The sequence below is a fragment of the Tauraco erythrolophus genome, chromosome 11, assembly GCF_009769465.1.
Source record: "Tauraco erythrolophus isolate bTauEry1 chromosome 11, bTauEry1.pri, whole genome shotgun sequence".
Lineage (NCBI taxonomy): Eukaryota > Metazoa > Chordata > Aves > Musophagiformes > Musophagidae > Tauraco > Tauraco erythrolophus.
In genome coordinates, this window is record NC_141475.1 from 1,325,252 (window position 1) to 1,342,245 (window position 16,994).

Consider the following 16,994-nt stretch of genomic DNA (forward strand, 5'->3'; position numbering starts at 1 on the left):
GGTGCTGCAGCGCTGTCGCAGAACGCGTTGGGCTGGAAGGGACCTTCAAGATCATCCAGTGATCCAAAGAAAGGGACCAGCCAACGAGACTATTGAGCAGATGGTCTTTATTGCAGCACTGGGGATCGTTCCACCGTGAGCGCTCCGCCAGAGTCGCGGAATTTCGTACGGGTTGTACGTTGCACAATCATACATATTAATGAAATTTCCGTGAGCTAATTTACTGAAACATGACATTTCCTGGAAATCATCAATATGTGTAAACGGCCATGTCGCACACGCAGTTGTCTGCCTCCGTGGTCTTTAGGGATCCTCTGGTGGTCTTTCATAGTCTTCCTCACTTGTCCATTAGTTGACTTTTTTCGTGATTCTGCCCAGTGAGTTTTCTTCGCACTCTGGACAGCAGATTTGGAAGAACACTTGTCAGCAGCTTCATTGTCTACACGTCCTTGATTATCTTCATACACATAACCAGTGTTGCCTCAGGAGTCTGAATTACGTGCAAACTTTAAACCACTTTCTAAGGGCATTGGCAGGGTCGTTTGTGTCCTGGGGTAGGTGTCACCTTCCGTCCTTCATTCCTAAGGCCAAGCACAGACTTTATCAGTAAAGCAGATTCTCCCCATTTTGACATCTTGCAAAATTAGTGGTTTTACAATAGGGCTGGTGTTAGACAAGCTGAGCAGTTTATGGGCAGGGACACCTTCCACTACACCAGGTTGCCCAAAGCCCCATCCAACCTGGCCTTGAACACTTCCAGGGATGGGGCAGCCACAGCTTCTCTGGGCAACCTGTCCCAGTGCCTCACCACCCTCAGAGGGAAGAATTTCTTCCTTAGATCTAATGGAAATCTCCCCTCTTCCAGTTTAAAGCCGTTGCCCCATGTCCTGTCACTCCACACCCTTGTCCAAAGCCCCTCTCCAGCTTTCCTGTAGCCCTTTTAGGTACTGGGAGGCTGCTGGAAGGTCTCCCTGGAGCCTTCTCTTCTCCAGGCTGAACAGCCCCAACTCTCTCAGCCTGTCTCCATAGCAGAGGTGCTCCAGCCCTCAGATCATCTTCGTGGCCTCCTCTAGACCCGCTCCAGCAGCTCCATGTCCTTCTTGTGTTGGGGACCCCAGAGCTGAACGCAGCACTGCAGGGGAGGGTCTCAGGAGAGCAGAGCAGAATCCTGAGCAATAACCATAAATAGTTACCGAGGGATCGTGCCGAAGGGCTGCCCGACCGGAGCCTGTTTCCCGGGTGTGCGGAAAACAAGAGCTGCTCCAGAAACTCTCGGTCAGAAAATGGAAGGACGGAATATGGCCACTAACGAAGCCTGTCCTGGGTGCTAAAATGTGAATCTTCTGGCCTTATTTAATTGGAGAAACCAATCACAGTGTTAATGAGTTATTAAATTAAATTATAATAATTTTATTATATAATTTAATTATTTATATAAATAAAATTGGGGTTTTTTTTCCTTCACTTGCTGTGGGACAGTGTTACGCAAACAGGCGGGACATCCCCGCTATCTTGGAGGCGGCACAGTTGTTTTTAAACCACATCAATATTCCATAGGCTGTGTGGTTGGGTTTGGTTTTTAAGGAAACAGCTCTCAAAGGAACTGTACTTTTTTCCTCAAGGCCCTTTTCTGCAGGAAATAAGCAATTCCCAACTGGAAACACGTTGGTCTGGGTTGTGACCGGGATGCGGTCACAACAGCATCACCCACGCGTGCGGGACGAGGACCGACCCGTCCCTCCCTCGTGCTCACCTCTCCTCCGGCGCCAACGTCCGCGGGGCTTCCTGGCTCATCTCCTTCTCCAGCAGCTCGTACTTCTGCGCCAGTTTCTCCAAGCTGGAGTCCAGGGCCGTGAACTGAGCCTCCAAGGTTTGCAGCTTGGTTTCTACTCTGAGGGAGGGAAAACACGGGCGTTTCACAAGGACCTGGGCACCAACTGCTGCTGCTGTCTGTCGCGACAGCGGGTGACACGTACCTTGCACAGTGAGATGCCCCACACCTCGTTCTGAGGCCCCTAGAGAACATACACCACTAGAAATGACGTTTTTTTGACATAGCCCATGACATTTTGGCCCTTACAGCTCGTAAACACAGAGGCAAGACCTGGGTTCAGCCGTGTCTGCAGGTCTCAACCATCAGCACCAACGTTGGTGGCGCAGCTTTTTTCTCTAACGCGTTTCGAGATGATTTGTGCTTTTACTTGTAGTATTGTGATCTTTTGAACCGTTTTCATCGGACACTGAGCAGAACTTCTCCTTCTTCCTCAGATTAAAAACGATGCAAACAATAAACACGCCACCTGCAGTGTTCCTCTTCTCCCATCACCTCGCCCTGCTCTGGTTTTCCCTTTTATCAGACTGTCCTACAGAACAACCATGTGATAAGAAGACCTTAGTGAAGGAGCAATAAGAAAAAAGGAAAAAAGCATATTTCTAATCTTTGAAATCATGACCCTGAAGATGAGGTTTGGACCTTGAGCTGCTCCACACCACCTTTGCCTAAGAAAATCACACTTTTTAAAAGAACTTGCTGTGTCTAGGGACGAAGTACGAGGGGAATGCAAGTATTTAGGCTTTGTACCCGTTCGCTGCTCTTTACTCAAGGAGCAGGGTGCGCCGAAATTCCATCCTTCCGGCACATAGCTTTGTTTTTTTTTTTCAGTTTGCCTCATTTAGCTGATTTATGTCAAGGTGTGTTCTTCAGAATCCCGAAGCACTCAGTGTTCCTTCCTAAATACCGAACAAATACCTCAGCACTACGTACTCAGCAAGCAATTTACTAGCAGAGCATCAGCTGCTCCTTGTAGACTTTTGCGATTTTTCTTTGCGTTTTACTGGCAGAACTTCAGGATATATCAGTTAAAGGAAAACACTGAATTTTATTACAGGCAAGACTCCAAATTTTTTTCCTTTAGCCTCTCTAAAGGGGTATGTGTCATCAACACTGCTGTCAGCCTGGGGTTGGTTTTCAGCAGCCTGTGGTCCAACGGTTTAAAATTGAACCCGTTTTGTCTCGCCAGCACTTTTTTTTCCTAGGGGAGTATTTGCCTGTCTGTAAATTACTCGTGTGTTATTAAGTGTTTGTAGCAAAAGTTTCAGCATTTGCAAATTTTGGTTCTAAAAACGTCTGTCCGGTTCCACAGCGGTACTGATTTCTGTAACTAATCTGCTGCAGCTTTTTGTAAATTCTGATAGAATCCGTGCTGCTGTCTCTTGGTCCAAGTTCTGAATCAGACGAGGAAGGATGGATTACACCTCCCGCTTTCATTTCAGTCACAACCTCTAAACATTTTTTCCTTTAATGTAAGCAAAGTCACCATGGAGTCGATGGTGTCTAATCCAGTGTATGCACACACCACATCCCCCTTCGTCACCAGAAAGCTTTTGAAGTTCTTTTTGCTGGCGCGCAGAACTGCCCTTGGAAGATTTGCAGTACGAGATCCGGCACTCCCGCTTTTCTGAGAGCGTGGGTGTGCGGCGTAACCCTATTTCTGCTCTTCAGGCATTCACAGAAAATGACATTTTTCTTTACTTTAGACCCGTCGCATCGGTTTTATTTTCCAGGCCAACGCAGAGCCCCACACTTCTCCACAGCTCTGCCTGGACACTCATTTCACGGTACCAGTTAGCCACACGCTTCTTCAACCAGTTTCCCACAGACTTAATTTTCACTTTTTCTTTCAGGAGGGGTTCCCGTGTTTCTGTTTCTCTCTCTGGCCCAGTCTCTACTATCTGTTTTTGCAGTTACTGCTCTGTGCATCGGGAGCCGTCCAAGCTGCTGGTGAACAACGTCAGTATCTTGACCAGAGGAGCAGTTTCTCACCAAATCTGCCAGCTGGCATTAGTCTGGAATCAGGAATTTCACAAACACGGGTACTGCATTCTGTCACCTGGGATACTTTTGGTAGACAGTGATCATTTTTACTACAGGCGAACCAGACATACGTATGACATCAAAGTTAACTTGAAGCCTTCTCGCTTGATACCACTTGCACAGCACCTTTTAAGGTAGTATATGAAAATCCGTCTGGAAAATCCACTGGGAACGGAGGGAACGCTGTCTGTGGAGAATTCCAGACCCTTTTCCAGCTCTTTTCCGTGAGGAGCCATGCTCACGGCTTACGTCTGACGCCGTGACTGTTGTTCGCCCAGCTGGGCGCAGACATCAGCTCCTGGTGACGGTGCTGTCACACTGCAGCCGAACACGCGGAGCGGTGCCAGCGGCGGCAGCTTGGGCCGGGGTGTTTTACATGGAGCCACTGAACCTGGTGGCCAAGCTTTCCTCTTCCCAGTACAGCCTTTGAAAATGGGAGGTGAATCAGCGTCACCCATCTCCTCTTTCCTCAGGGACAGTGATTTTCTTTCTTGAAATTTATAAGAAAAGTCCGTTCTCGGGTTGTTTTTTTTTTTAACGGTAACCACTTACTTCCTTATCTTCGAACCCTCCCGGCTCTGAGGCGTTTTCCCAAATTCAGGAGTTCATCCCAAATCTCCCATTCACAACAGGATGGCAGCAGGGTCCCGTTACCCATAACCACCCCACCCCACACCACGCAACAATAGGCCTTCACTGGTGGAGCAACTGTGCAAATCCCGCAGCCAACGGCCAGGACCAGCAGCTTGCAGGCTGGCCACCATGGCGTTCCCGAAATGATGCAGCAGCCTGCGGCTCCGTCCCTCTTCCCTCCCCAAGGAGGGAAGGAGAAACAGGAGACTGCTCATCAACCGCTCCCTTCCCATACACACATGATATATATTTCCATCCTGTCACCCATGAAAATCGCTGACGGATAGTGTCTCGTCCCCTCTCCCCTGCCCGGACCCCGACGCCCCTCAGCACAGCGTTAGCACAACCCTTCCAGGACCTGTTCAACGACTCGTTGAGGGAGCGCAGAGAGATGCTGGCTTTAGCCATCTTCCCAGCGAACGTGAGGAGAAGAAAAGCCGGAGCGGGCTCGATCCTCCCTCCCGAAGCAGGCGGCAGCGGCAGGGACAGGGGACCTGGCTCCGGCCGGAGGGTGTTTGTGCCGAGGCTTTTTATAGACCGTGGATCCAAATATAGGTCCAAGATGCACAGGCACATGCTCGTGAACATATTGCACACTGAGCTACGCACCCGGACCCGCTGACCCTCTGCCATCACACATAAAATTAATTTAGAGGTGACACAAAACAGGGTACCTACGCTATTCTGCTTTTTTTTTGCCGTGTTTTGGCTTCGTTTTGCTGCCGTGCCCACCAGTTTGCCTCCTGGGCCAAAGTCTCCTGCTGTCAAAGGCTGTACAAGCAGATTGCTTTTTCGGCCTTTTTTTTTTTTCCCCCTGTTTAAAAGGCACGATGGTAAAATCAGATTTGGATGAGAACAAGTTGTATTTGGCTGCAGGGAGCTGCTTTGAGGATGAAGGAGAGCTAAAACCAAGAGGGCTGGAATCTTTTCCATAAGGATGAACAGCCAGCATAACGGGCTAATGATTCTCAGGAGCTGAGTATGCAAAAAAAAAAAGAACTGGAAATGTTGCCATCCAAAAGAAAATAAGGAGGCAGATAGATGCAACAGCACAGTTAGTGAAATGAGAAGCAGGTCTTCAGTGAAGCAGGTCTTCAGCCAGTACCAGGCATTCGTTCTTGTGAAAAGTTAAGGACAGCCTGAGAAAAAAAACCTTTTTATTTTTTTTCTTTGAATTAGTTGCCCATTCCACGGGAAATCCAGCACGAACTGAACGTGTCGAGAGCTGCAGCATTCCCACTTATGTTCTCCCCACCTTCAACTTGCAAATGAAGAGATGTTTCTGGCGAGCTGAGTTCTGCTCGTGCCTCTAACGGTTTGGGAAGGCAGCGGAAGTATTTGGGTGAGGAGGAGCCGTGCATTCGGCCCTTCGTATTCCCCCCGTGACGGGGGACACAACGCCCTTCCTGGCACAATTTTGCACAGGACATAAGTTGGGCAATACTAGAGCGAGTACAAGCACGAGGGAGCAGCGAGAGAGAAAGCGTTTATTAAGTGTAAGAGTTATTTTTCCCTGGAATAAACAACTAAAGGCATAGGACAGCTGACCCATTAAACAGGTGTTAACATTTTCCCCTGCTCTGTCGCTTACTGCAGTGTGCAAAATCCAACTGACAATGATAGTTTAAGTTTAATTTGATTACTCATTAGCTGACGCTTCTCTAGTCTTAATGCAGCTGCTGACAAACTAGTGAAAAACACATTTCCGCTACGGCCAGTTTACACTGACCATGACCCAGTTTAGTGGGGAGAACAAAGTGAGGCACCACACAAGTTCCAAATGCAAGAAGCTCAGCAACGTCTCTGTTACTGCTCAGCATCCTCTTTTAGCATTGTGAGCGTCCCCGTAAGCGTGAATTTCTTCCTCCAACCTTAATTACATCAGCTTCGTCATGAACTAACATTACCCCTAACCCTACTGGAACCCGTTTCACTTAAATTCAGGAAGCAAACTGTCAACCCTGCAAAGAAACAGCTGCAGTGAACACCAACAGCCGCTGAGAAAGGTAACTGGAGGCCAGTTACATCACGAGGACTGGCGCCAGTACACAGCAAATCCCTTCCCCGACCGACAGACGCAGCAGGTTTCACTGTTTAGTTCCCGTCAGCAGATGTAACTGGGCTCATTTGAAACACTCTGGGAGGGGGTTTCTCCCCCAAATTTATCTAAACACCTCAGTGCCTAAGGTTCTGGCAACGGATACACAGACACGGAACTACTCTGGTCAGCAACTAACACTTTCTTGGAGCCTTTGATCTCCGCGCACGAGATCCAGTTCACCTTCTCTCCGTGCTCAATGGTTAGCTTTGGTAAAACTCTAGCACGTTCATTCGAAGCCACTTTGTTGAGCTTCCCATCTTTCCTGGTGGAAGCAGGTGCTTGGGCCTTCCTTCTCTGCAGAGATTTTGCTGGACTCTTCTGCTGCTTCCCAACATCACTGCTGACATCCCAGAGCAAGACTTTCCCATCATTCCCTCCAGTCAACAACCAGTACGCTTCTGGCATGAAGAGGACCTGTGACACCCCCAAGCTGTGACCTTGAAACTCCAGCTCACGTTCAAACTTGGCGCCGGTGACTCTGAATATTCTGACTTTACCGTCTTGAGCTCCGCAGCTAAAGATGTTGCCGCACGATGCGACGGACAGGGAATGTGCGAGCGGCGGGTTAAAGAACTGCCCAGCTGACTGCGGACTGTCTTCCTCCGTCCCGCACTCCTGCAGGTTTGTGGTCCACAGAGGGCGAGCTTTCTGCAGGTTCCACAGCATAACCTGGGGAAAAAGCATGAATCGATAATTTTAGGAAAATCAGATCTTTCAGTAACAGTAAAAAAAAGCAAAAACACTTCTTGCTCTGGCAGAGTATAGGCTACACGCGAGTGCAAGATGTGTTGTGAGAAGTGGCTGAACGTCACCTGATAAATACGGCAAACCTTTCGGCACGCTTTCCAAACCCTCCCACACTGACAAGAAGGTCAACGACTCAGACCTTCAGACCATGAAACGGATGAAAAGCCTCTTCTAAATGCTTTTGTGTTCATCTCAGCAGCAGTGATCATGGTATACTGCACATCAATTATGTAAAAGGAGGGACACGGAAATGCTAGCACAAACAGAGATCGCTGGCGCTCTGAATTTTAGCTCCTTCTCTGCTACGTACTCCTCCTAAAATAATCACTTCTGGGAATGTGTCTGAAAATGGAGCAGCAAAAGGCAAACAGTAGTTCAGGTATTTTAGACAATTTTAAACAGATGTACGTGCATTTTTTTTAAATACCCAGGGAGTAGATCTGGTTTGTGCTTTTCCTGATGAGATGGGGGGAGGCTGTGCTTTTAGACTCGCTTTTGAAGTGCCACCTCACCCTCAAGCCCCTCATGAAGCAACAGCTGTGCCTTCAGCTGAACCCTGCGTCTCTCACGCAGCAGTTCAAGTGCTACAGATGTATGTTGTGCCAGTCGAACACCAATTCTCTCAATACTTTTGTAGGATCGGAATTGATGAGCATTTTCAAGGCCAACAGATACGAAAGCACAAGTCAGTGTGATGCAGTACGGGGGTGCTCTTTGCTTTTTTAATCAAAGCTTTACTTTGTTACTAATAAAATTCCTCCACTAGCAAACTCCAGTAGAAAGGAGTCTTTAAATGTGGCCCACAAGCGAGTTGTCATGCTGGCTCTGCATTTCTGGAATCCAAATCACTCTAAGATGTCCAAAAGAATGTTGTTTCTTGTCACTGTTCTGTTTTAGCGACTGCTGTTGCTGCTACATTAAAGCCACTTTGCTACTGCTGAAAGGGAGAACTTCCACGACTGTGCAAAGCAGAGTACGTCAGAGAGGCCGGGTCCTAATTCTTCAGGCAAATCCTCCTGTTTTCATCACAGACAGCACTGCGACAGCTTTATGAATTCACCAAGTGCTAACAAATCCTCTGCAAACTACTTTCTGTCCTCATGGCCTTTTCCCTGCTTCCATGGCACTTCTGAAAAAACACCAGCAACCTAAATTTCAGTTCCCATCAGCTACTGGCTTCACTGAGGGTTTGACACGTGAGCCCAGAACATGTTTTGGTGCTCGCAGAGCTCGTAACTCATCCACAGACACGCCACAGCGCAGCGTTTCGGCTTCCCTGTGTGAAATGATGTCTCTTCAAACCAGCCTTGATGCTGAAAAACGCTCCAGGCATTGTACAAAACCACACTAATGAACTCCTACTATTTTGGGATACTGACTTTCACCTAAAAACTAACTTGCCTAGCTACAGTAAACCATACTAAAAAGTCACCAAAAATACTCAGTTCACTCGCACAGAAGTGGCATATAAATGCTCACAATTCCGATAAAAAGTTTCCAGCTCTAGGTTTGTCCATCTGCATTTTTGGGACCTGAACTAAGCCAGCTGTTTAAGGTGCTGAGCATTCACTCCTCTCAGTGACACTTTGGTACCTCGAAAAAGAACTTCCTCACAGTGCTTCATTTAAAATCCTACATCCATCTTCTTAATCAAAGCAAGAAAAAAAAAAAAAAGGAATTTGGACATTTTCTGAAAATTTGGCAAACTAAACCTGGCAGACATCTATCAATCAGCCCCTATTTGGATGTATAATATACTGACTGAACTCCTATGATCCATGGCTTTAACATGGAAAAACACTGCTTCTGCTAAATATCAGCATGTTTTGTTCTAATGGGTGTCAGGTGCACTTTGGTTTTAAGAACACAGGGTGAAACTGCTCAAGGCTGTCGCAGCAAACTTCACCCTAACACCGCCAGAACCGCAGAAACCTCTGTAGAAGTGATAGTTCTCATCTCAGGCTAAACCAGGAACGTGGTCAGATCTCAACCACTGGAAAGAAATCACTGAAAACCAGCTGTTCTGCCTGGCCAACTTCGGCAACTAACTCAAGACTCCATTAACTCCTCCCGTGGTTCTTCTCGGAACGCTTCCACGATCGGCGTGCAAAGGACAAACTTTCCTCTTGATGAGGACGGAGAAGCGTAAAAGGCATTAAACGTTTAATGCTTCCAAGAGGTTAATCAGAACAAAGGATATATTATAAAAATTACTCGTCCTTACAGCGATACGTACCACTTGGAAAGATATTTATCTACCTGTAGTAAAGTATCCTTGCTAGCATCCTGCCCACTTCAAGCGTTTTGCCTTTTCCTAACTATCATCTGCAGCCACAATGGATTGCTGGGGACAACTTCTGGCTTTGCACACTCCGACAGGGAGCTAACGTGGCAGGATCGTTGCACCGTATTCTGATTTCCCCCACCCTGCTCACTTTAGATTGTAAATATTGAGGAAGACGGAAACAGAGAGAGGAAATGTTGAGTAGAAAATGGCACAAACAGCCTCAACGCTTAGTTTCTCCACCACAACTCCTTCACAATAGTGAAGGAGCTCTCTGGGGAGTGCAGGTTGTACACCCTCACTCTTGGTGAAAGTCTGTTGGCCCCTCGCTATGCTATGCAGGTGGGTCGTTACTGTTTCATTTCCCTAATAACCATCTACTCGTATGCAAATCACCTGCATGTCCAGTCCACAGGAAACAAGGCTCTGAGGCCTCTGAGGTCGAAAGACAACCGAGGAGCAGATGTTTGAGTGTCTCAAGGACCGGCTGACTTTCTTGTTTTCCAAGTCCATAACCTTTATTGCCCCCGAGTCATCTGCCGCAGCCAAGAAACTGTCGGTCTCGTTCACGGAGAGGCAGTTGATCTCCTCCTCGTTCACGTGGAAGCGTTCAACAGGCTCCTTGAGGGCTCGGACATCCAGCAAACTGATCGTTTCGCCGTGGGAGGTGTACAGCCTGGTGGGACAGCGAGGAGAGAACACCACGGAGGTCACGTCGTCTGACTTTGGGAGCTGGAGCTGGCCTGCTGGAGCGCCTGCCCCATCCCAGAGCGTGAGCTCGCCTCTCTCCGCGCCTGAAGCCACCAGCCCTTCCGTGTTCACGTTCAAGCACAATATAGAGGACGAATGTCCACCAGTCCATTTGACTGCCATGTTTCATGGACACCTCTGAAACAAACAAGAAAAAGAAAACAGAATTGGGCAGACGTTCATCCAATTACAGCTGAAAGCTCATCGAAGCAACGAGATCATCCCGTTGACTGCAATGCAAACTACTTGAAACTCTAGCATCCAATTAAAACAGATCAGTACCCAAACGAAGCTGAGGCTCAAATAGCATCAACAGGTGATTCTGCCCCTCTGCTCTCCTGAGACCCACCCCCCCACCTGGAATACTGCGTTCAGCTCTGGGGTCCCCAACACAAGAAGGACATGGAGCTGCTGGAGTGGGTCCAGAGGAGGCCACGGAGATGATCTGAGGGCTGGAGCACCTCTGCTATGGAGACAGGCTGAGAGAGTTGGGGCTGTTCAGCCTGGAGAAGAGAAGGCTCCAGGGTGATCTTATTGCAGCCTCCCAATGCCTACAGGGGCTACATGAAAGCTGGAGAGGGGCTTTGTGTAGTGACAGGACAACGGGTAATGGCTTTAAACTGAAAGAGGGAGATTTAGATTAGATACAAGGAAGAAATTTTTCACTGTGAGGGTGGTGAGGCACTGGAACAGGTTGCCCAGAGAAGCTGTGGCTGCCCCATCCCTGGAAGCGTTTCAAGGTCAAGTTGGATGAGGCTTTGAGCAACCTGGTGTAGTGGAAGGTGTCCCTGCCCATGGCAGGGGGGTTGGAACTGGATGATCTTTGAGGTCCCTTCCAACCCTAACCGTTCTGTGATTCTATGAACATCAGCCACCACAGCGTGGAACAGCACTGGTGCTGGCAATTGTACCTGTGCAGCAGATGGACAAGATCTGCTGCTCTGACGTGGCTGCCTAGGTGAGCGCTGCTTCCTCAGCGCATAAGGACACAGCGTGCCTAACAAAACAGAGGCGCGGTTCCTAATGGGATGTACTGGAAAGGAGCAAGGGGAAGACAGCAAACTGGTAAAGTCCATCTGTGGAGGAGTCGCGTTGTTCCAGTCTGGGGAATGGCACATCTGTCTCTCATCCTGCTGCCAAGGTGCTGGGGAGTCAGTACCTAACATCAATTGCAAAGCAGTCTCGCACCACCTGGAGCAAGAAACTCGTGCTGGTGAGAGTGGGATAAACTGATCGACGCTGAAAGCCATTGCCTTAATTACAGTTTAAAGGCACACGTTTGTCTGAATAAATTTTAAACTCTCGTGCATGCGTACTTTGCGTTCCCACAGCAGAGGTAATTTTCTTGTGACTGGGAAACACTAAAGCATAAACAGATAAACAACAGGATCCTATTAAAAGAAGCATTACCAGTTTAAGGCAGGCAGTTAGGAGGGCTGCAGCACCTTTCACTGGGCTTGCCATGCTCCAGGCTCCTTCCTCCGTGCGACTGCCCGCAGCAGCCCACGCGACAGGGCTGTTTAGGGGCAGAAAATTAAGTGGGGGGGAAAAAACTAAGCAACACAAAAGCCTTAACAAGTTTTGGAGAACGGGGGCAAACGAGAGGTGATCGCCGGATTGGGGCGCAGATGCCAATGGGGGGTTTGCAGGACAGAACCGTGGCTGTCCCACCAGCAGCTTCAGCAATCTGCCTTAATGCCTATGGTTTTATTGCATTATTGGGCAATAAAGGGTTTCTGTTTGGGGTTTTTTTAGTTTGTTTGGGGGTTTTGGGGATTTTTTTGGGGTTTTTTACCATATTATATTTTGCACGCGATTTTTACCGATCCCGGCCTAAAGAGCAGCTGGAATCCACTCAACCCACCAGGAAAACCGCCGCCACGCCGATGAAACACGACGACGCGAAGCGCCGCGCACCTTACCCGCAACTCGCGCCGCAAATCCGCCGCCGGCCGCTCGCACCTGAGGTAACTTCTTCCCGCCCTTCCGCACCTGAGGTAACTTACTTCCCCCCGCCCCGCTAGGCCCGGCGCCCGGCTCTGAGGAAGACAACCCGCCCCAGCTCCTCGAGGGAGCCGTCCCCGGGCGGAGGAGCCCCGCGCCCGTCCCTTGGCGACCCCCGCAGCCCGCCCCCGCCCCCGGCGAGCAGCGAAGCCGCCGCCGCCGCCGCCGTTCCCCTCAGCGCGGCGCGCGCCGCCTCCCCTCACCTCCGCCCGGCAGCTCCCGCGCGCCGCCCCGCCCCTCCCGCCCTCGCTGCGCATGCGCGGCGGGCGGCGGTGATGGCGGCGCCGGGCGGGCGCGCCGCCGCGCCGTGAGGGCCTCAGGCGGGCGGGGAGCGCGCTCAGCCCCGGGCCCGCCGCTGCCGCTGGCGAGGGGAGGGAGGGGCAGCGCGGGCCCCCGAATCCCGGCCCGCCGCCCGCGGGGCGTTCGGGGAGGGAGGCGATGGCGGCGGGCCCCGGAGGCGGCGGCGGGGCGGCAGCGGGAGGGCCGGGCTGGCGGTTGCCGGGGCGGGTGCTGGAGCTGGTTTTCTCCTACTTGGAGCTGCGGGAGCTGAGGAGCTGCGCACTGGTGTGTAAGCTGTGGCACCGCGTCCTGCACGGCGACGAGAACAGCGAGGTGTGGCGCAGCCTGGCGGCCCGCTGCTTGGCCGAGGAGGCCCTGCGCACCGACATCCTCTGCAACGTGCCCACCTACAAGGGCAAGGTGAGCCCCGCGCCCACCCCCAGCCCCGCGGGGGCACCCCCGTCAGCTGCTCGGCAGCCCCCGGAGGCGTCTGAGGACACCCCCCAGCCGCGCGGCCCGCCCACCGTTGGGAACCGAACGGGGGCCCTGAAAAACACGGCAGGGTTTTATCTTCCTCCCGCTTCTCCTCCTCCTCCCTTAGGTCCGTGCCTTCCACCACGCCTTCAGCACCAACGACTGCTCGCGGAACGTCTACATCAAGAAGAACGGCTTCACCCTGCACCGCAACCCCATCGCCCAGAGCACGGACGGGGCGCGGACCAAGATCGGGTTCAGCGAGGGCCGCCACGCCTGGGAGGTGTGGTGGGAAGGCCCGCTGGGCACCGTGGCCGTCATCGGCATCGCCACGAAGCGGGCGGCCATGCAGTGCCAGGGTTACGTGGCCCTGCTGGGCAGCGACGACCAGAGTTGGGGCTGGAACCTGGTGGACAATAACTTGCTGCATAACGGAGAGGTGAACGGCAGTTTCCCCCAGTGCAATAACGCGCCCAAATACCAGGTGAGCGGGGCTTGGCGCGGGCTGGAAGCTCCACCGCGTCTGACACTGGCTGGCAAAAGCCTGCTCCCTTGTGCGTCCTGGCTGGCTGCTGAATTGCTCCGAAATGCCCACCTCAGGGTCTCTCTGCCTTCCCTGCAGAAGGCAAATCGTTCTGCATTGTGAGGCCTTTCCCCCTTTATTCACTGCTTCTTCAGGCTACACCTGTGCGTGGTGTTCAGTGCACCTGGCCCTCAGTTGTTTCTGTGCTTTTATGCAGCCTCCCAGTACCTAAAGGGGCTACAGGAAAGCTGGAGAGGGGCTTTGGACAAGGGCGTGTAGTGACAGGACAAGGAGCAATGGCTTTAAACTGAAAGGGGAGATTTAGATTGGATATAAGGAAGAAATTCTTTCCTCTGAGGGTGGTGAGGCACTGGAACAGGTTGCCCAGAGAAGCTGTGGCTGCCCCATCCCTGGAAGTGTTCAAGGCCAGGTTGGATGGGGCTTTGAGCAACCTGGTGTAGTGGAGGGTGTCCCTGCCCATGGCAGGGGGCTTGGAACTAGATGATCTCTGAGGTCCCTTCCAACCCAAACCATTCCATGATTCTATGCCTTTCCCCCTTTATTCACTGCTTCCTCAGGCTACACCTGCGCGTGGTGTTCAGTGCACCTGGCCCTCAGTTGTTTCCACACTTTTATGTCAGATACAGAGTGCCAAGCGTGTGCTGTGGGCTTGTTGATGCTTGGTGAAAGCATCAACACCGTGTTGCTTTCTGAAACAAAAGCCCAAAAGGCCTTTGTAGCCCTCTGAAGGAACGACTCGCCCCGCGGCGAGGTGGAAGTCTGTGGTGTTTTACCCTTTTGTTGTACGGCAGCACGAGCTGAGGTTAGTGCTTAGGTAAGAGCCTTCCTGCAGTAGTGCTGAGCACTGCTCGTTTGCTCGCTGGCAGCGTTCCCGTAGGTGCCATCCCTTGGCTGGGATGCTGGGATGTTCTGTTAAGCTCAGGTTATTAAAGAGGTTATTCCACCTTTTTGTCCCTGCTGAAGTGTTTATCTTTGTTCTTCCGACTGCTCGCACAACTGCATTTCGGCGGCGTTACGGTTTTCGTCTCGTAATGCCACGGCTTTGCATGAGTGTTGGCTTGTGTTTCAGTGGTGGGTGAAGATCTGTGCGGCAACTTGTGTCTGATGTTCCTAAATTTCATGTGACAGTTCACCGCCAAGCGCTTAACTGTGTCCGAAGGTTATGCCTGCTGGTTTTGGGAATAGTACCTAGAATTAGTGTGATGAAAGAGATTTAAGTCTCTCTTTCCATCGTACATTCCCTAGCATGCAAATTGCGTTGGCACTTTCCAGACTCGATCCTTTGTGGTCGCTTTCTGCTGTCCTTGCCTAGGCCTTTCTGCAGCAACAGGGTGAGGAAAGGTTTGGAAGCCAAGATTCGGCTTCATTTGGGAGTGAATGCCATCGCTGCTTTCTCTGTAAAAACTTGTGAGAGCTCAAATCGGTGATCCTTTGGAGTATTTTATGTTTATTAAGACATGTAGAGTGATCTGCTCGTAGAAAACATACTTGAAGGAAACACACGTGGTTTTTAGTGTTGGTTAGAAGAAAAAGGTGCTGCCTGGAAGAACTCCCCGGCATCGGGGCCGGCTGATGGGGAATCAGAAGTTTGTGCGGTGTCCTGCTGTGCTTGCTGCTGGTGTCTTGGACTATTTATGTCTAAAATAAGGTGTACTAGATACATGCTGCATGCCTGGATCCGAGCCTTGCTGTGCTCAGTGTCGGTTTCACTCCTCTCTGTGTGTGTGTGTATATATATATTAGTTTTTTCATGCTTATTCCCTAAACTTTGTACTGAAATTTCCTTCTGCCTCGGTGAGGGAACACCTGTCAGCGACAGCACCTCCGTAGTAGGGTATTCTGATGTATTTTTACATGTGGCACTTACCTTTCTAAAACGATTTCGTTGTCTGTAAAATTGCAGTCCGCAGAGCAATCCCTGCTCAGCGATAGCAGCAGCTAAACACGGAGTTCAGGGAGCTTGGAAGTTTCCCAGACTCCGCAGTATTCTGGAGTACTCATTCTTGGTGCTCTCGCAAGGTTTGTATGCAGAGGGTCGTGTTTGTTATCGTGTAAGTGGTTAGGTACAGCCTGCCCACTGGGAATGGGTGGCAGAGGCACTCGGGATCCTGTGAAATGGAGAAATTCCTGGCGTAAAAGGAATGCAGTCGTGAGAAACAGGAGAGCCTGGCTTTGAAATTACCCACTGCCTGTGGGCTATGCTGTATTTTAGGCCATATATGGCCTACCTAGGCATGCTTTATTTTTGTCTCCCTCTTTGAATATGCTGACTCCTTCTCTGTGTCTTTTTTTTTTCTTCCCCCGTCCCCCTTCCTGTCTCTGTTTCCAGATAGGCGAAAGGATTCGAGTTATCCTGGACATGGAAGACAAAACGTTAGCGTTTGAGAGGGGCTATGAGTTCTTGGGAGTTGCCTTCAGAGGACTGCCAAAAGTTTGCCTGTATCCAGCAGTGTCTGCTGTGTATGGTAACACAGAAGTGACTTTGGTCTACCTGGGAAAACCTCTGGATGGATGACGTGGATTGTTTCGTTGGGACGGCGAGATGTGGATGACTGGGAGGAGAAATCTGCATGTTGGTTAGAGGGAAACGTGTATTAGAGGGAAAACAAGAAAGCGTGGGTGTGTGTCCAAGAACCATCGAGGGTATCACACGGAGTTTTGAAACGGAGGACCAGCCATACTTCAGGAATTGTGCTACATTTCCTCTTTCTACCAGGCCAGAAAAATCCTCAGGGTTGCAGTTGGTTGAGTGGGAAGCTGACACATGCATGTTGCACCAACAGATCCCATTGCTCAGATGGTGATGTGTGACCTCAAATATTTAAGAAAGGATTTAATATAAAACTGCTTGAGGAAATTAACCTGAGATGTGTAAGTAGCGTGTTTTGTGAAAGACTCCCATTTTAAAACTGCTTGTTCCTTCCCTTTCCTTCCTTTCCCTTTTCCCTCCTTCGGGCCGACGTGGGTGCCGGAGGAGAGCGAGTTTCTTTACGATTTTTACCACACTGAGAAGCATGGTCTGTCTGGACTGCCCTTCTCTAGTGTAACGACACAAAATGTGTGCAGCTATTTTTAAGTGTATTTTAAGGGTCGTGTATATAGGACACGGTGCAAAGAACAGTTAAAGGAAAGGGTTTGCTTTAATCTAACTGGGACGTAATTTCTTAAAGGGAAGAAAAAAATCCCCCACCATGTGGCATCGGAAAATATACCTCGGAGAGGTATAGAACATTCATGTCAGTGTGCCTCTGCTGTATTGTAAAGCATTTTTGGGATGCTCTTGTGGAGTACGGTGCGTCGTCGG

General features: G+C 50.3%; 2 protein-coding genes across 3 annotated transcripts; one reads left to right on the forward strand and one right to left on the reverse strand.

The window, feature by feature from the left end:
• Positions 1–5,694: 5,694 nt before the first annotated feature.
• On the reverse strand, positions 5,695–12,412 carry WDR53 (WD repeat domain 53). 2 transcript variants are annotated; one of them, XM_086618367.1, is made up of 3 exons: positions 12,312–12,412; positions 10,036–10,527; positions 5,695–7,277 (listed from the first exon to the last, which is right to left on the reverse strand). In XM_086618367.1, the coding sequence occupies exons 2-3, from the start codon at positions 10,510–10,512 to the stop codon at positions 6,690–6,692; spliced, it is 1,065 nt and encodes a 354-aa protein (XP_086474493.1). In that variant the 5' UTR covers positions 10,513–10,527; positions 12,312–12,412; the 3' UTR covers positions 5,695–6,689. The 2 variants fall into 2 exon arrangements, with proteins under 2 accessions (XP_086474493.1, XP_086474494.1); XM_086618368.1 differs by lacking the exon at positions 12,312–12,412 and adding an exon at positions 11,424–11,508.
• A 419-nt stretch (positions 12,413–12,831) lies between these two features.
• FBXO45 (F-box protein 45) lies at positions 12,832–16,556 on the forward strand. The gene is made up of 3 exons (XM_086618317.1): positions 12,832–13,092; positions 13,274–13,630; positions 16,020–16,556. The coding sequence occupies exons 1-3, from the start codon at positions 12,832–12,834 to the stop codon at positions 16,203–16,205; spliced, it is 804 nt and encodes a 267-aa protein (XP_086474443.1). The 3' UTR covers positions 16,206–16,556.
• The last annotated feature ends 438 nt before the right edge of the window (positions 16,557–16,994 follow it).